We start from the raw sequence: 19,571 nt of genomic DNA, 5'->3' as shown, positions 1-19,571 counted from the left end.
GGATCCCGCCCTGCTCCACAACAACTGCCCCGACAGTTCTGGTGTTCAAACCCCACACAGAATGCTGAGACCTTGCACCATGTGTGCAAACAGGCCAGGGGCTGTCCCACACAGAGGCAGGGGGATGGTGGCATACAAATAAATCTGAAAGAAAGGGGGAGGTGAAGCGGCCTCACTATGCGACTGACATATGGGGATAGAAATAAAGAACACCAAAGCCAAAACCAGGGTGGGAAGAGGCTCAAATCAATGCTTTAGGCCAAATCTTTTCTTGGAATCCTTGCTCTCCTAATTCTCTCCCAGACAGCATCAAACATACTTGATCATCTGTATCAGTTTAGTGTCTGCTGTATTCTCTATTAACACTGATTTTATGGCTAGAGGGAAGCAGACTCTGATCCAACAGTTCTTTGCATGGCACTGTTCTGATCCCTTGCACACACACCACTGCACCAGCAAAGGCAGAACTTGCTGCTGCAGGTCTTTGATCTGAGGCAGAAAAGAGCTCTCAGAAGGTGACTGCCAGGAGGCAGGACTGCCTCAGGCACAAAGATATCCAAGTACTCACTGATGCTGCTGCCTATCAGTCACCAAAGGAGGGGACAGTTGTGTCACATGCTCTGCATGGGTGAAATGACAGGATGAAAACAGAGGATTATAGCATCAGCAGTGGCAGACCTTTAACCCTAATGGTGTTGCTACAAAAAATAACAGTAAAATAGTCTGCTGCCACTCTGGGAAAACCCATTACTCTCCTGGGGGCTTTGGGAAATACTATTCCAGCAAGAATTCTACAACAGCAGTGCCAAACTCAACCATAAACAGGAAAACTGAGGCCTCAAGGACATTTGTCTGATGCTGTGATTTCTTCTAGTAGTGGGTTTGTTTCAATAGGGCAAAACAGAGCTTGAAAGGTCAAACATGAATGAAAGACCACAAATTCATTAATTCTTCCTTCATTCCAGCAAAAATATCACTGGATGAGTAGATGCTAATCTGAAAGTGAAACTAGTGAATCCAAATTTGCCTCAGGTGGATAAAAGTACTGGAAAACAATTCAAAAACTCCCCAGTTTCAACAGACAAGTGTCATTTATGTATTAGCAATTGTGGATTCCAGGGCTGTCCTAATAAAATAGGGAAAGTGGCTTTACAGCACATCTTTTAGGGTTTCATACCTTTCAAAGTCACACACCAACAGAACATAGGACAGTAAAGGCATCACAAGTTAAGGTCACACTCACCATCTGAGGCACTGAAGTACTCAGGGTTCACAGAAGCATAAAGTACCCCATTGCCCAGTCTGTCACTGTTCCTGCAGAAATATTGGGGTTTATTTCTTTTATCTTTAGATCTGAGTATATTTCAGACTATCTCTTCTACAGCTTTTCCAGTGCTAGCTCAAACACAGAATATTATTTACTGCATGTGGAGTTCTTCAGACAAAGGGGATGAACTGAGATCTTATCTACCTCACATAATCAATGGGAACACAGTCCAGAATAGCTTGTCAGGAGTTCTGGAGTGTTCTCTACCAAATCAGCACCAGGAAAATGTAAGTACAAGGTACTTCTAGCTGCTGGGTAAACTTCTTTTAAGAAAGGCAGCTATATTTTTATACAACCAGGAGACCCATGGCTGAGAATGCACTTTACCATCATCAGCTCTGCTGTGGGAGCAAAGGTTTTTAGCAAAAGACAAAAGTGGGGGATTCCATTCAACTATTTCCTAAGTGTTTCTAATATTTTATTTTAAAAACACACAATGCCACACTCCAAATTTTACAGGGATGAGTTTCAGAATAAGACACGCAATAAATGCACTTTGAGAGCGTTTGCAGGAGACAGGCTCACAGAGAAAATATTCTTGTGTTAGAACAACAGTTTAAACAAGGCAAAAATATCAGAAATTTCACCTAAGAGAGCCTAAGGAAGGCAAAGCAGGTATTGTAATCATCAGAAACAAAGCCCTGTCTGGAGAGCTTGAGCAGAACTGGTACCACTGTCTGCAGTGCTACCAGTGAATTAGAGCTGGAAATCATGGGATACTCAATGAGCATAATTAATGTGAAAATAATAAAAAATATCCACAGCTAGAAAGTTGCAAGACTGAACATTTGTACTACTATTAAGTTCTCATTATGTATTTCAATGAGATTTTTAAAAAAAATCACTAGTTACAGAAAACAAAACTGAGGAAAACAAATTACCAGAACAGTCCCAGTGACGATTCTTGGCCAGAATATAATTTTTTAAGTGGATGTAAGACTTAAAAAAACCCTTTAAAATTTGAAAAAAAACCCCAGATTAACCTAAATTGAGCTAACTTTTCATTATTTATGTTGACTCATATTTCAGTCAAATCTTCTGATTATACAGGTCCAGTGTGTGCCACCAATGCCTCACAGATATGTTCCTCACAAGCCTTCCTCTTCCCACTCCATCATGATACTGCAATAAAAACCCTCTTCATCTTTCCAGCAGCAGCAGCCAGATGCTGCTAACTCCAAAGCACCTCCTTTTCCATACCAACAAGGCAGAATCTACCTCAGCCTCTCAACTCCTCTGAATGTCATTTCTCTTTTTAATCTCTAACTCGCTCCACAGGCACAGATTTGAAAATAAACAACTCCCCTCCTGCAGGTTTGAGCACCAGCACATGGAACTCACCTCTTTTTGTTAAAGACATAGAGCATTATCAGCAATCCCCCAAGGATGAGCAGCAGAGCAATAGGGAGCACAATTACCAAGTGCAGGAAGTTTCCATAGTTTGCTGCTGCAACCAACAAGAAAACAATTGTATCAGGGTTTCTATAAAACCTCTGTTAACAAAGAAACATTCAATACCCACTCAGCATATTTCCATACAGGGAAGAAATCAAAGTTCTCATTTTCTTGTCTGATGTGGAAAAATGCACTCAAAACCCTCCCTGACTGCAGATGAGTGAAACAAGAAAGCAGACACTGAAAGGCATTAATTTTGTACAGAACAGTGTCTGTCTGGGCTTTGTTTTCACAAGTTATGCTTAAAGGACTTGCATTCCTCAGTGAACAATATCCAATTGTTCACTTGCACATTCACCTTTTTTTTCCACCTTTTGTTCACCTTGCAGCTGCTCATATTCAGAATATCCATGCACTGCTCTTTACTTCAAATTGTTCCAAGTTCAGCAACCAGAAAACCAAAAAGGGATAAAAGGTGGAGTTGCAGTTTTCTGGGGATATATTTGCTCTACAACTAAACACAGAATGACTTAAAGAGGGTCTCTGTGGTCATGTTCTTCCAAAATAAAAATTACTCCCATTGTCAGGACCAGCAGCACCCTTTCATCAAGACACCTTTTTTATCAAATGTCACTCAGAACAGGTCAATCTGCCAGCCAAAAATCTACACAAATGATTTGTTTCTCTAATTATTTTGCAATTTTAAGCAGGTTTGCCTTGTTGCCACAGGTTTTGTACATGGCAGCTCTCTGTTGTTATAGCTAACATGACATTCCCAACACAGCTGCACATCCCAGGAAGCCACAGCAGGGTGTTCTCCACCCCCACTCCTAGGTGCAACCCTCACAGACACCCAAAGCTGCAAGGAAAGGACCACACCTCACATACCCCTCCTGGCTGTCAACACTTGCCAAACAAAAAAAAAAACCAAGAAAATGGATAAGAGAAGAGTTCCCAAAGAACCATCAGCAAGTCAGATGAGTGTTCAGAGGAAAGAGGCTCAGATACCCAGTCACATCAACATCAGGAATTATTGAGAAGACCATAACCCCCCAGTTTGACACAGACTATTAACATTTGTCTTACATTTGGGCTGCACATAGAAAGAGATGGGCTCAGTCCAGGACCCATTCCCAGCTAAGGAAGTGGCCTGAACTCTGGCAGAATAGTTTCCAGGGTTCAAGTGAGTCAGTTTAGCTCCTCCAAGCTTCTTGTATTCCTGTCTGGAAACACATTCCCGCTTCTCCTAGAAGAAAAAAGCAATTTACACATGTTATTATTATTATCTTCACATTCTGGAGAAGGCAATATAGCTGCAGGATAAGCTCATTTTTATAACTAAAAGCCCCACCTGATCAGTTTTACTTCAAACACCATAAGAAGATACGTGGAATTTAAGAACTCAAAGGAAATGAAGGAAAGACATGGCAGGTGCTGGGTGTCTGAAATCACAATTTCTGTTTGTGCAGCACTGCACAAAAGCATGTTAAGAAAGATCCTTTTTTGTGCATAAATTAAGAGTTATGAGCAATAATGTCATATCCTCACCTCACCATGCTGCCCATATTTGATTTCATACATGAGGATCAGCCCATTTGGATTTGCAGGCTCCAACCACTTCAGGTAGACAGTATTTTCTTCTTTTGCTTCCCACGACACTGTTCCTGGAATGTTATCTGCTCCCTCTGTAAAATATTTACAGGTGATGTGAGAACAACACCTATGACTAAAACAGGAACTGCAGCAAGAGTGGAAGAAAATGGAAAGTTCAGAATATTCTTCAGGTGCAGAAGCTCTGCAGCAAGAGCCATTCAAATCCAGGCACCAAACTCCACTGGCCAAGGGCCTGCTGGAGATTAGCTCACTCTGAACCACTGGCTCCCAGAAAATCAGTGCAGAGCATACAGCCCCACCAGGCATGGACTCTGTGTGCCAAAAACCCCTATTAGTACCTGATTCTTCCTTCCCAATTCTCCCCAAACCCAAAACAGTGCAGGGAGCTATTCCCACCAAATGGCTGCAAACACACAACATCAGCCCCACTGACAGCCTTTTCCTAAAGCAGTCATAGGAAATCCATCCCCATTTAAAACAGTCTCACCAGCAATTCAGGAACTGCTTTATCCCTATTTAGTTCCTAATAATTTTACATGACTTATTAAAAACTTAACAGGAACGTGAAGCGTGTTTCAGTCTAGACTGAAAAAATACCACCTTCTCAAATATAACAGAAGAAAACAGGATTGTTTAGCCTTTAATTTTCAGAGCATGTGTTAAAAATCTGAGAACACTTCTTTCCTTTTCCCTGATCTCACAGATTTCCTTATTTCCTTGAAATAAGCAATACTTTTTGCTTTTTTTACTGACACAGCTGGATCTGGATTATGATAGCCCTTCCTTCCAGAAACAAAACAAAATTGCTACCATTCTGCATCCAATATCCCCAGACATCTGCTGGAGTCAGAAGCTCGTTGCTGGATGCATATGAGCTTACACTAAAATCATCTCTATTCTTCTCAGAAGTACAATCTGCAAAAGTCCCACAGACGAGCACAGCATTCAATGCTTCCTATTTGAAGTAGTCTAGAGGCCAGGGATTGGGCACAAAGAAACACAGTATTCCTCCTGTTCCCAGGCTGGACAAATGCATGGTCGTACTGTGACAGAAGAAACATTTGGCAAACATTCCCACCAGCAAAACTCCAACATCTGCAAACAGTTCCGAGTGAACACAGCAAAACCAAACATTAGCAGAGAAACGTTGCTGTGGCTCTATTCAGCACACAGGGAGCTGAGGAACAAAACCTTTCAGCCCACCATGTCTGGGGGTCTCACTTCTATTGCTGGGAAACAGAGTCTTTCCTAATTATCCTGGCAGTCAACTTCTCCCTTTCTCCAGCTCCCCAGCACAGACTCAAACACATCACTCAGTACACACAACACACCAGTCACGGACGTGAAACAAAAAAAATCTATGCAGCTTCAATTTATCCGAATGCATGGAATTTTTTTTACTATACCCCAATGTAATTCTAACTGGTTTGGGAGAGCTTGTCCCCCTGAGCTTGATCTCTGCCCAGGAAAGGCAGAGAGCCTGTGTGAGCATACCTGAGGGCATCGTCCTGGCAAACACGAAGTTGGACGCGCTGCAGCCGAGCGTGTCGGCCTCGTGGTTGCAGCTGTGAATATCGATGCGGTAAAGAGTGAAGGGCTGGAGATGGGAGATCACGGTTCTCTCCTTGCCATCCACCTTGGTCTCAAAGAAGGGATATTCCACCTCGCTCTCCTCCGTGTCGGAGGCGTTGGTGAAGTGCTCGGTCCCGGTCGCGTTCCGGCTCCGGGTGGCCAAGGTGGCGTTGGCGATTCGGAACACGTCCCTCCGCTTCCGGTCGGGCCTGAGGAGCACACACAGAAAAGGGCTCTTTAGAGAAAATCCACCTCTTCTCCAGAAAATCCACTTTGTTCTCCAGAAAACTGTGCCAAACACCCCAGCGAAACAGGCAACAGCTAATAAAAAAGCTAAATAAAGGAAACTGCAAAACAAGAGGAAAACTTTCTCTAAATTTGAACCTGTCACGTGTCAGCACATCTCATTTCTCTCTCTTCTGGTCAGGAACCAAACAAATCTCTGAAGCTCACGCTGTGTCCCAAGATGAATGTGCAAACTTCTGACCTCACACAATAATCCAACCAGCAAAGAACAGCTTCATCGTTACTCAATAAGCATCCTGGATTTGTGTTTCATGACAGTGATGCGGATGTTTAAAATAAAAATCAGATGCTAAAGGTTGAAAAGGTTGGGGGGGGAAAAATTGTTTTGAAGTTTGCTGGATTAGCAAAGGAAGCTGAGCCTACTGAGAGCTAGCATTGCAGTTGTGATGAAATTAGAATGTATTGCACTGAGAGAGAAACCTTGGAAGGCAGCTGAAGGCCGTGAAGGTTCATCACCACTCTGGTGGTCATTTCTGTATCTCTGCTTCTCTCACCCAAACAAAGGCTCTGCAAAGGAACAATGCTCCTATGTAAGAAAACCCAGCACCAATATTGTGTAGAGGCAAAAATTCAATGAGCAGCTTTGCCTTACAGGCATCTGGGTGAAATTTAAGCAGAGTTAAGAAGTTGAGGATTTACAGCCACACCATCGCTTTCTCAAGCCCAGGGAACTGCTGTAGTGGACAGCCCCAAGTGACAGGATCAAGGTACTCTCAGAACCACATGGATCAGGTAACCAACACCCTGTGGCCATACACTGGACCTGTCCCTTGGTCCTGCCCCAGATCTGAGGCTGTTCTGTACAGGAGCACCAACTACAAGGGGCAGTCTGGCTTCACTGCTCCTGCGTCTCCAAGGGCTGCAGGAATGCTCACACCCAGAAAGCAACACCCCAGGGGAGGTAAAGGAGAAAGTACAAAGAGTCACACTACAAAACAAATCTGGGCTTGAATCCTACCCCTGAAATCACTTCACCAGTGCCCATGGAACACCTGGGCAGTGCAACAGGCACCAAGGGCATGAGGTCCAACAGCTCTACCAGAGAGCGAGTTACAAACCAGGCAAATGAGGCCTCCCTCAAGCACACAACAGGAGGAAAGATGACTCAACAGGAGAACTTAATTCACTGACAAATATATCATCTGAGTACTTGCAGCCACAGAGCAGCACGCTGCAGAGAGAGCCAAGAACAGGCTCGCTCAGTTTTGAAACCTTCTGGCAGAGGCTGGATGAATTTTTTTCTTTAGAAGCTCACTAAAAAAATTTCCAAAATCCCTTTACTACGTAGTGAGTAGTCATTTTGACACTCTAACCACCATGTAAACCACGTCACAGAAATAAACACAGACAAGAAAGAATTTCCTAAGTTAACAACAAAATGTTTAAGCAACACACAAGTGAGTATCTTGTCAGTTAAAGCAATTTCATAGGATATACGCATTTGTGCCTTGTCTACACTGGTATCTATGGAAGTTACTAAACCTATTCACCCTGTTTACAATGTGTATTGATTTACTGCTTTAGCTCAGTGGAAAGAACAAACTTCTCATCAGTAAGAAGCTGGATGCCTAGCCCTCAACTGATGAACATTTGCACAGATTCTGTGGTTAAAGCAGTGAAAATAAAAAGTTCGTTTTCAGTGCACCACAAAAGCATGTGCCAATGCAAGAACCCAAAAGGCCTGACTTTTCACTGCTTTTATGGGATACATGGAGCTTCAAATCTTTGGTGGTATTTGGGGGTGGAGGGGAGTACAGCCATACCTTTTCTTTGGAGAAAAAGATAAAGGAACACAAAACTTGTTGGTGAAAACTACAGTGGTGTCAGGAAGAGAAAAGAGTTGCAGGATAACCACAAGGCAAAAGTAATTAAAACATCATGAGATTTGACCTCAGTGCTTTCTGGTCAAGCAGCTTCCTGCATTCATGAAATGCAGAGATAAAGGCAAAAAACAAGCATCCAAGGAAATAAGGAAAAGTCTAGATAAAAACTTGAAAAATAATTTATTCTATTAAGGGAGAAGAAGGAAGAGAAATGCAAGAGAAAAATTAAAAATAACACTATAGAAATTCAATCAAATAAAACAAATTCAAAAAAACTTTGGGCTATTTAACAGCAAAGCTCACTCTTTCTGTAGTTCATGGCAATTTTAGTGTTACTGCTCAGACTACACAAAGAGCCTGGTCCATCCTGCTCATTAAAGAAACAAAAACCTTGAAGAAGAAACTCATTCTCCTCTGGTAGTGAGTGATTCTTCAAGATTAAGCAGAGTCCTGTTTGAAATCCACCACGGCACTAATACACATGGGGTCATCCAGAAGTTGCACAAGAGATTAGATCAAGAGACTTCTTAAACAATCTTAAAATCACCCAGCCAAATACTTTCATGCTGTATTACATATTGCAAATCTTTAATAATAACCTGGACACAGGTAGAATACTGGAAACAAATACTACTATTGAGGCTTGCACTAACATATTAATTAACTTCTCCCTTGGGAAAGGGAGAAAAAAATGACATCAAGTAACAAGCTGCTTAGATTTGTCCCATGGAGATGTCTCACCAGCTCATAAACTTTAATTTCCCTGACATACAGTCTCTTAAAAGTTGCTTGGCTATGCAGCTATTGCTGAGCATTGTCCCTTATCTGCTCCTGCTGTTACAAAACACTCTAATGACAGTAATTTAAGAGAAAAGGACAAGCTTTCAGGAAATTCTCTGTGAAGTGATCAGTTTATTTGTTACTGAGTTCAAGGTTCTATGAGTTTTCTTGGAGGGGGCAGGACTGCAAGAAAATTTGGGAGAAGACAACACATTCTGAATTACAAATGTTTGGGGAAATAGAGAAACTTCCTTTTCAATAGACTTTCAAGCAGTTTAGACTTGACACATGGCTTTCAAAACTCCTCGCTGTGCTATTTCATGAAGTTCAAAATCAGATCTGGCGATTTCCCATGGCTCAGGATTTCCATCGTGATCAGACATGGAGGCTGTAACTTCCCTGTACCTGATCTTGGCTGCTGCTTCTCATCATCACTGCACAAATGCTCAGTGTGACCCCAACACAGCTCAGATAAGATACTTCACACCTCCCAGGAGAGGCAGTATTTAGCTCCTCATTCTTTGGATAAAGCTAGGAAGCATGGCGAATATCAAAGTCTCAACCCCAACAAGTCAATCCAACACATCCTTGAATTAAAGTCCAAAAAACCACAATGGAGAATGGTATGAACCAGCAACAATGCCACACTAGACTTCTCAAACACAGGATCTGACCATGGACTTCCCCTGCCAGGAGGGAGACAAGGTTTACAACTGAGATCTAACAGAGTATTGAAGACTGTAACACAACAGCTGTACACTGTGTGCCCTGTCCCAGCATCCAACCACCCAAAGTAACAACACCTTACCTGAAAGATAAATTGGAAACTCAAGGATCAAAATCACACCAATTAATTCAGTAGTATCTACTCTGTGCTGCAGCACAGAATCATTACAATTCCATTTAACATGTAAGCAGGTGCTTATGGTGGAAGAGTGGAAATATTTAATACTTCTCTGCAGCGCTGACCCAGGAAACACACAAGCCCTTTGCAATTAGTGCAGTGAGAAGAGAAAACCAGTTTCAATTCTGTGAGGCAACTGTGCCCTTAATTTCAAAGATAAATTCAGATTAGGAGCACAAGCGCTTAAATGGTTATTTAGAGAGAAATCACATCTGAAACCTCCTGCCTGCCTCATGTTGCTTGTCTCTGAAACCCTTAGAGACAATGAGCTCCTTAAGTGACTCTTGAGTCTGAAAAGAAACCATCACTGAAATCCTTGATCAATACAGGTAAGAACCCTTACTATGGGCTAGAACTGAAAGAAAGAAATGAAAACTGGCAAATAAGAGAAACTGCAAAGAAAGGCTGTGGATTGTCTCACAAGAAAGGAAAGGTAACGTTCAGTGTTTCAGGTGGTCATGTCCAGGAAACCTCAGCTCTAGGAAATGTTAAAAGATTAAATGATCAGCCGTACTTCCAAAGAAGAGTCCAAAACCCTTTACCTGGGGACAAAGATGGAGTTATGAAGGAAGTTCTCAAAGACTTTCCGGTACTCTGCTTCCTCCTTCTCCGCCTGTTTTTCTGCCTCTGTCTTGGGACAAGCACAACAAGGTCCTTTTTCTCCCCCACAGCCCTCTGGCTTGGTGGGCTCAGTGGCTTCCTCTGTATCAATGGTCCCATCAGCATATCTTCGAATTGGGACTTTATCTTGAAAGAAAAGAACAGAGCTGGTTTCTTCCTCTCCAGATCATGGATACAGCAACAATCTGTATTTACCCATTCCCTCTACTGGCTGTTCAACACAAGAGCATTGAGTTCTCCTACCTTTGGAGCAGTAATTGTGTCTGTACAGGTAACTGTCCTGAGGCTGCTGCTGCCAGCGCACGATGTAGTAGGAGAGATTCCCATTGGGAAGAGAGGGAGGATTCCATTTCACAATCAGCTGGGATGAGGAGTTGGATGCTGAAATAACATCCAGGGGAATGGATGGCACTAGAGAACAAAAAAAAAAAAAAAGAAAGAAAGAAAAAAGAAAGGTATTTAAATCTAGAGCACTCTACAATGTATTTCCATGCAAGCTTTTGAGTGAATCCCAATGCATTTCTATACTGCAAGGAAAAACACCACCTTATTTCAAAGAAAGGATTTTCTACTTATGCCAACAGTTAAGGGTTCAACTGCAACCAAGTCCCACCCCAAAGCTGTACTTAAATTCATCTTTACAATGGAACAAAGCCTGAAATTCTAACTCTAAGAAGCTCCCCATAGTTCCTAATGGAGGTAAGATCTGAAAAAAGTTTTAATTCAAATTTTAATACTACTTTCATAATTAGTCAAACTGCTAGCACTGTGCACATAATCTGCACATAAATTTTATTTCTGTACCAACAACAGCACTTTCACAATAATACACTAATCACACCTGCAGCACTGTCAACCTCTCAGCCCAGAGCCCAGCATCTCACCTGCAGCATTGGTTCGAATATATATAATTTCACTTTTTGCTCCATGAATATGATGGTTTTCCATCATTGTGAGGGTAACAGCCTTGACATAAATGGCATACTGAGTCCAAGGTTTCAACCCTTGCAGCAGAATTCCAGGATTGTTCTCCTTGTTTGGTGGCAGGTCAACATCAACCATGTTCCAGCTATTGGAGCCACACGCATCTTGCCCATCATATTCTGTCACATTTTTGAATGGTCTGAAATATTCAAAGAAAAAAGTAGCACAAATGTTTATTTTCTCCCAAAGATTGTCATATATCTATAAAAGTGCCTTGCTTCAAAGTTGCTCAATGAAGCAAGTAACGCTTACTTGCTTTCCACAGCAGAATGTACTTGAAAAAAAAAATTCTGTATTTCCAAGCAGTAGAAAATTCAGAGTTCAGTTTTAGTCATGAGCAATAAAGTAACATTCTCCAAGAAAACACTATATTTATCTTTTTTTTTTTTTTTACTCAAAACAGGCAGTGAAATGCTTCAGACACATTTAGACTTTAAATAAACATATATCAAACAGAAGGAAGTCAAAGCAGTTATTGATAGTGGCCAAGCTTTTTACCATAAAGAACCCAAAGTTCCAAGACCGGCCTTGACCAGTTCAGTGGGCTTTTTACCCTTTTATTTCCACACAATACAAACACACTCATATAGTTCTACTTTTCAGAAACTGTAACACTGGTGCAAGAGCATATAAACTATTGTTATTAATATCTGTACACTTGCCAGCACTGGCTTCATTGTAGAACAACACAATGATCTTTTTCAAGTGATGTGGGACATGAACCATTTGTGCTTCCATGTCTCACATCTTTGCTCCATGTGTCATTACCAGCATTCCACACCTCCCTTTCACACCTCCACACTGCTTGGAGAGCTATTTCTGTGCTCATTTGTGTTTTTTTATTATTTTAAATCTGAGCCATTACAAGGATATGCAAAGGCATATCCCAAGTAGTTTGGATTTCTCCATTAACTGCCCCACACCTCTATTATCAAGAGATACTAATGCAGGAAATGACCAAAGCTGGACAGTCTAAATAACCCCAAAGTCTAAATAACCCCTGAGCAGACAAATCATCCACGTGGCAAGGCCAACTCCTGACCTCTAATGCTCTCTAGTCAGAACTTTGATTAGAAAAAGCAAGTATCTCAGTAAACATTAGGACTTAGGAGGAGCTCAAAATAAGACTCCTGAGAAGAGCCAAGCCATCCACCTTTCTCTTTTTGAAAATTTGAAACCTCCTGATGGATTTGCAATCCATTTGTAGGACTCGTTCAAACCAATCCTCTTTTTAAAGCAGGCTTGTGCTTCACCAAGAATCAGAACAAAAGCAGGACTTGAGGATGAAATACACAAACTGGACGATCCATCCTGCAGTAGGAACAGAATCTTCTGCTCTGCCTTAGACTGCCCTGGTTCATCTCTGATGACATCTACTTACGCCTCTTTGTAGTAAACAGTGAAGCTGATGAGGTCTCTGTAATCTGGAGGGCGATACCTCTCCCACGTCAGCTTAATCCGATTCTTGAGCGTCGTGTTGGAAACAAAATGCAGAATTTTGCTTTCACCTGCAACGGAAAAGGACAGGACATGCCAGAGTTGGCATCACATCACCCCTCAGTGTTTTTTGTTTCTTAGGTATCAGTTTTAGCTAATGAGCCTTTCCAGTAGCACCTATGACACCACAGGATACCAACAGCCTTTGTCTCTGCAGAGCTTCCTCTTTCCTCCTACTACCTTTAGAGCTTAAGGGTAAGCAGTGACCTTGGCAATCAGTTTAAAAAATGCTTGAGCCACTTGTTATTAATTTTTTTTGAAGCGGATTTTCTTTTAATGCATCATCGGAAAGCTCTTGAAAACTACTTCAGAGTCTCCCTGAGGGAGGAATGGAAGCCCTGTTTATCCACAGGACTGATTTTAGAAGCACTGAATTCATCATCTGGCTCCAAAGCACGCGCCCAGCAGTCACCGGCCTCTGTGTGCTCACTCTCCAGGACAACTTTTGACAACTACCATTTGTTTTTCTGGAGACTGAACAACATGGAAAAGACAAAGGAGTTTACATTCCCATTCATCAGAGGTTGGACCAAGAACTCCAAAACTCAGTTCATATACGGCACAACCATTTGATGGCAGCAGCTTCCAGCTACTCTTCTGAACAGACCTGGATGGAAGCCCACAGCTTTGAAATGAATGGCTTCCCACTACCAACTCACTGAGCTTTCCAACCCAGAACAAAATAGCATTTTAAAAACTTAATTCTTGGATGAAGAAATTGTGTTCTGTCAACTGTGAGCTGGTTTCTAATGTTCCATAGAAGCTCTGAAAATAAAGAGGTTTTCACCCTCGTGTACACTGGCACTGTTGGTGCTATCTTTGCAAAGGCAGTTGAGCTTTTGTTGATTCTTTTGCCCTTCTCAGAGTCAGAAAGCTTTCTGTACTGGTTTCTTAAAAAAGCAGGCAGCGGCTGGCACTGGCCTCAGTGGTAGTAAGGCCTGGCTGTGTGTCTGTAACTCCTCCAGGACTGCAAGGCTTTGCTCTATTGAACGTGCAAAGAATGGAGGGTGCTTACAACAAGGATCTGGGCCATCTGCGTGTCTGCATCGCGCCCAAAGAGACATTCAGCAGACTACGTGTCCGAGTTTTGTAAGCACCATCCACAACAAGGGGACTTGACTTCTACACAAGATCCATTTTAGTTTGCTCAGCTCCAAAAACACCACAAAGCGACCAAGGGAAAAATGCATTGCCAGTTTTAAGGGTTTTGAGGCAAAATTTGTAGGCATTCTTAATTCCTAGAAGAGAGATTGCTTTTAAATGTGCTGTTACACCTGGAGACCTGATGTGCAGACCACCAAAGCCAAGAGAGGATTTTCCAATAACTCTGACCATTGCAGAATCCAAAATTAAATGCAGATAAGCTCAGGCTTAAGAATACTGCAGAACATGAAAAAGTGCTCTGAATTCAAAAGCAAGTAATTTGAAAATGAAGCAGAGCAAACTAAGTTTGGAAACAAGCATTTCTAGCAACCAGGTACAATATTTGGCAGGAACTTAAATGAAGGTGAATGTAACAGAAACAGTTTGCTTTGGTGTCTATGGAATTGTTATTCAGCAGCTTCCTTAGTATCAAGAAAGAATAAGTATCAGAGAGAGGAAAACCCCTAAAATGATGCACAGCTACAAAGGAGGCTGAGAAATTGTTCCTTGTTGGATACACCAAACTACTGGATTTCATTTCTCATTTCCTAGGTATGTTCCTATTGTTAGCTGCTGCTGCTGCTGTCAAAAAAACAGGGCATTTGGGAAGAAGTCATCTCCTACAAGTGGGTTTTACAAATGAGATAGGGACTGTGTAACCACATCATTTTCCACTCATGTAAAGGTACCTTCACAGCTACAGCTGAAAGCATGAACAAACATGCTGAAAGCCTCCTGCAAATCCTAAACTCTAAATATTGCAATGGTCAGCAATGTGTCAGCATGTTGGGTTTGTTCTTGTGACACCCTCCTGTGCAGTTGGCATTGAGGTTTTTTTTTTGTTTACTTACAAGAGGCTCTCTCCCCATTGTTCCTTGGATTTATATCTCCTTTGCTCTGTCGTCCCTTGGTTCCTGAAACTTCCTCCATACGGTAAATCTCAGAAACACACAGTTTAGGATTAAATGCAAAGTACATTTTCCCCTCACTGATTGTCAAGTTATGATGGTTCCAGTCCCACAGCTGCTGAAGATTGTGGTTGTCAAGCACATAGAAGGAATAATTCCTAGAAGAAAGTTTTTGAAGAAAAAATACTTGTTTTAATTCACAGCGCATTCCAACAAAGAATAACTTACTATAAGAAAACTTTGAAATACTGTATTTGTTCCCTCTTACTTTAAATTGGTGCTCAGCAAAGCGCTTTCTTCTCTCCCATGGAGCAAGTTAACCCTGACCGTTTAGGGGGCAAGGAAATGAGTGTGACACAGGACTCCAAAGGCGAGACCACACCACCTAAACCCCACTCCAACGTGTTTTAAGAGTTGTATAGGAGCTGCTATGAGGAACATATAAATTCATGTCCTCTGAACAGCAGGTCTCTACACTGGATTTTCCATTTGGTGGCAAATGAGAAGCAGTAACCTTAGATACTTTATGGAAGGAAAAGCCTTCTGGAGTTCTGACAATAAAACACAGTCATTAACACAGCTCTTGCTTATGTTTACAAAAGCAACTCTAAGAGTTTGCATAGTGAGGTTTCCTTGCCTCTCTGTTCTACGTCTTGGCCCAATAAAGATTTCCTATATTGTGCCAAGTAATTGCACCTGCACATGGAAACCCAACAGCAAACAGTTATACTGACTGCACAGGATCCACACTTCAGAGCACAGAACCAAACACAGGCAGCTGTGCTGAGCCCACTCCCTAAGCACAGCCCTGGAATAACATGCACATCCTTTATTTCCACAGACACTGTATACAAAGCTGTATGCAAAAGGCCTATTAAATATTATGAAAACCCTATTAAATATTATGAAGAAATTCCTGGTACTACTCAACTGGGCTGAATTGAAAAGAAAAAAAAAATACATGCAACAGAAGCAAGATTGCAGGCTCTACATCAGCTGCAAGACAACACCTGCAAGGACACTGATACTCTGGGATAGCAGGGACAGGAATGAACCACTGGGAAATGAGATAAAGGTCTGTGTAGCTGATGAGCCTAAATCAAGATAACCCACCATGGCAGCATTTATTTCACTCTGCTGGGAAGTTCCCCCATCATTAACTACAGCAACACAAAATCCACTATTAACACAATGAAGTCCATCTGACACTGCTAAGCCCTTGCCAACAGAGCTATATTGGGCTTTCTACAAACCGTTCTAAACTACAGAGTTTCTGCAGGGAAATGTGGCAAACAAACGACAGGGCTCATAAAAAGCTGCCATATTATTAATTTATAGTTTTTCCATCTATTATTCCATTTAAAATTTAGCATTAATTCCTCTCTCACCCAACCTGAAACAAAAACTCTGCATTCTGGCTCCAATCTGCACAGATTTGCCGTTTCTTGTACTGTAGAGCATATTTTTAGAATAACGTGAAAGACAAGTTGTTTTTCTTATTTCCATCTGTCTCCTAATTACCCAGGACTTGATTTCTAATGAAGTTGCTATACCTGGTACCACTTCACACAGATGCTGAGAAGAATGTGCTCAGTTAATAAGAGAGCAGAGACATGTTTGTGCTTTAAATGCATTCTGCCAGTAGAAAACAAGGACGTTGAACTGCCTGTGGGATTTGACAGACATCATCAAACCTTGTGTTGATTTGAAAGTCCTGCATCTTACTGAAGTTCAGTGTTCTCTTGCCTTGTTTCAAAAGCTAAATATATGAGCTTCTGAAACCTCCATACAAACCTAGCCTCGCACCTCAGTGTACCAACTACCCAACTCACTTTTCCAAACTTCACTCACACACAGGCAGCTGAGAAACCCTCCCAAAATCAGGACCAAGCTGAGGAGCATCCCCATGGGAGCCTGCACTGCAGCCAGGTGTCACCACAGGTGTGGAGGGTGTCATTCATCCCCCACCCACCCTCAGCACAGGGTGCCTGCTCTGCTGGAATCTGGGGTTAGATCAGGCCTTGCTGCTCTCCTGAAGACTGAATTCACCACACCCTGACAACAATGATCCCAGGAAAACAAGCCGTGAATTCCTCAGTGAGGAACCACACAACTGCTAGAGATCCCGTTCACACCTTCCAACAGGCCTGACAGCTGATGCCTCTACCTCAAAATGGTGTAGAAAACAGGGGGGATGTTGTTTTGACTTTATAGGCTGTCCCCCAGTTTGCTGCAGAGGATGAAACACAGCATCAGAGCAGGTCAGTGCCACAACTGAAACTCCTCCTCAGTCATCATCTGCTCATTTGCTCCTGAAGGCCACACACTGCTCATTTTCCAGTACCCAGCCTGGGATGCTCTGGGATGTGCTGCCTACACACCATCCGTGCACACAGCAGTGAACACACAGACCCCAGCAGAGGATGGAGGGGCCTGGCAGAGTCAGCACCAGATGAGGGAACAAAACCCTACAACAGACACTGAGACCCCTCTGGCAGCACATCTCCATCTCAGTTTCCCTATCTGCAAGGAAAAATTATTTTCTTGCTGTGGAAGCACATTCACTACAGACATGGTTTTCAAAAGAGGCAATGAAAACTCTAAAGAAGTAGATTCCCTCTAAACTTTCCGCTTTCTGTGATAACCAAGGCAAGCAACAGCAACTGAATAAGGAACAAAACATTTGAAGTGCTGTTTTATCAACCCAGCTCAAGAAATAAAAGGACAGTGGCTGTGGGGTCCATCGTGTAATGAACAACAATCATAATGAGCCTTAAGTTACCCTGTCCCTCACCCCTCGAGGCACTGCTGGCACAAACAGCTCTTGTTCCAGCAGCCCACTCTTTCCAGGTTGAGATCCCACTCTCTGTTGCTCATAGTTCTGCCCAAGTAATTGTTCAGGCTCAGTCCTTCGTTGTCAGGTGCCTACTTCCACCGAAGTTATTTTGGGACATGTTATTTAGACTGTGGTAATGCCTAAATTATGCCAGGCGTCTTCCAAGCAAAGAGACTGTCCCTGCCCTTCAGTGTGTAACTGCAGTCACTTCCTAACCCAGGGGAATTTTGGCACAAGCAGCTCTTTACTATAGATCTGTTTTACCTCCCCACTCAGCCCCATTTTACTTCTCTATTTGGGGAATCTGACTGATAAACCTTCTGTTTCCCCTCGGTTCAGCTCTGCTTGCTGCCAGACAAGGTACCATAAACACAATTACTACCTGAGACACAAAGCTAAACTCAAAGAGGTCGAGGAAGAGAAGCAAAGCCAAGTCCATCACTGGAGTGCCTGTGAGGGCACAGCCCGCCGGGAGCGGCCACAGGAGCCTGTGCTGGGCACGGACAATCCCATGGGATCTGCAGCTGGAAACAAACTCCTCCAACGAGCCAGTGCTCTTCCTGAGCACACAGAGTGCTCTGCAAGGGCTGCAGGGAGAGCTGCCCTTGCACTCACTCTGTCAGATGCTGGAATTTTAAGAATTTAAGGCTGACCAAAGAGTATCCTGAGAGAAAGAGGGAGGCTGTGAAGAATCTCTGGTGCTTTAACTTCATACAGTCAGAGCCAGAGCAGATGTCAGACATGAGCAACCTTTCCAATGACCCTCACACTACCTGTTGTTCTACAATTTCCCCCAGTTCTTCATTTAATAGTTCTGTCATTATGGAGGGGACTGATTTCTTCCACAGAACACTGGTTTAAAGTTGGGATGGCTACTTGATTTGGGATGAGAAAGAGCAAGACAGTTTGTTGAAGGATCCTCACCACGCCTCAGCATCATACACTCTGCAGGGATAAAAACTTCTGCCTTGACAAACTTTTACCATCATAGGAAAACAGGAGTTATATACAGCAATAGGCATCACATGGTGAGTAATTATAGAAGCAATATAATCCACAGCAAACATTTCAAGGGATCAACTTTTCCTGACCAGTCTTTTGCATGCTCAGTAGATAATCTATGTAATGTTAACATTTCAGGGAGTTGCTAACAATTGTAACTTGCACTGTGTTTCACTTCCAGTTGCACTCCCTGGCCAGTAAAATTCATATTTCCTTTTAGCTTTCCTTTCAGCTTCACCATAAAACTCTTCTAAAACCCAACAGTAAAGAACTACAAAGAAATCCAGCTGTTTCTGAAGACACTCTTTTCTCAAAGAGAGCAAAGAGAACAAACAAAACTGCCTTTACTGATGTAAAGAATCTACCTAGAAAAACCTAAAGTGAAAAGCAACAGCAAAGGTACCATAAAATACTTGTCATATACTCAATTTAACATGCTGATTTGGACAGTAATGCAAATGAGCAATGCTGTGCAGAGGTGTTCATGAGGAGAAAAACACTGCCCATTAGTAAAGAGGAGACTCTATAAATGAAAGCGAATGGGTTTTAGGAGACTTATTCTCCACAGCTTTCTGTTGAAGTGAAATTGCATCCACAAATATCTGAACACTTACCCATCCACCTGTTCCTCTCCCAGAATGTAGCGCAGGTTCTTCAGGAAAGACAGGGAGACCAAGGCATGGGAATGTCGAATCTTCACATACCCTGTCACTGTCTCAATCAGACCCATAAAATTCTCCAGCTCTGAGGCAATGTTATCTACAGTGAGAAAAAGATAACCATTATTGTAAAGAATGCACAGTTTTGACTAATATTCTGCTTTGTGCAGCAGTAGCTCAGTAAAAGATAATGTTTGTAC

General features: G+C 42.4%; 1 protein-coding gene across 2 annotated transcripts in view; it reads right to left on the bottom strand.

Annotated features, from left to right (window-relative positions):
- Window positions 1-19,571, bottom strand: part of IGF1R (insulin like growth factor 1 receptor) — a 165,653-nt gene that overhangs the window by 15,809 nt on the left and 130,273 nt on the right. The window contains exons 5-15 of one of the 2 annotated variants that reach the window (XM_041468722.1): window positions 19,327-19,471; window positions 14,818-15,032; window positions 12,708-12,834; window positions 11,227-11,465; window positions 10,586-10,753; window positions 10,264-10,468; window positions 5,831-6,117; window positions 4,271-4,407; window positions 3,809-3,968; window positions 2,669-2,774; window positions 1,244-1,314 (exon numbers count right to left, since the gene is read on the bottom strand). In XM_041468722.1, the coding sequence (XP_041324656.1) occupies window positions 1,244-1,314; window positions 2,669-2,774; window positions 3,809-3,968; window positions 4,271-4,407; window positions 5,831-6,117; window positions 10,264-10,468; window positions 10,586-10,753; window positions 11,227-11,465; window positions 12,708-12,834; window positions 14,818-15,032; window positions 19,327-19,471 (1,860 nt within the window). The remainder of the gene's footprint in view (window positions 1-1,243; window positions 1,315-2,668; window positions 2,775-3,808; window positions 3,969-4,270; window positions 4,408-5,830; window positions 6,118-10,263; window positions 10,469-10,585; window positions 10,754-11,226; window positions 11,466-12,707; window positions 12,835-14,817; window positions 15,033-19,326; window positions 19,472-19,571) is intronic. The other variant, XM_041468723.1, reaches the window with a different exon arrangement.

Source organism: Pyrgilauda ruficollis, unplaced genomic scaffold (genome assembly GCF_017590135.1).
Source record: "Pyrgilauda ruficollis isolate IOZ18807 unplaced genomic scaffold, ASM1759013v1 scaffold23, whole genome shotgun sequence".
Taxonomy (NCBI): domain Eukaryota; kingdom Metazoa; phylum Chordata; class Aves; order Passeriformes; family Passeridae; genus Pyrgilauda; species Pyrgilauda ruficollis.
This window is presented reverse-complemented; position numbering and strand designations above follow the sequence as displayed.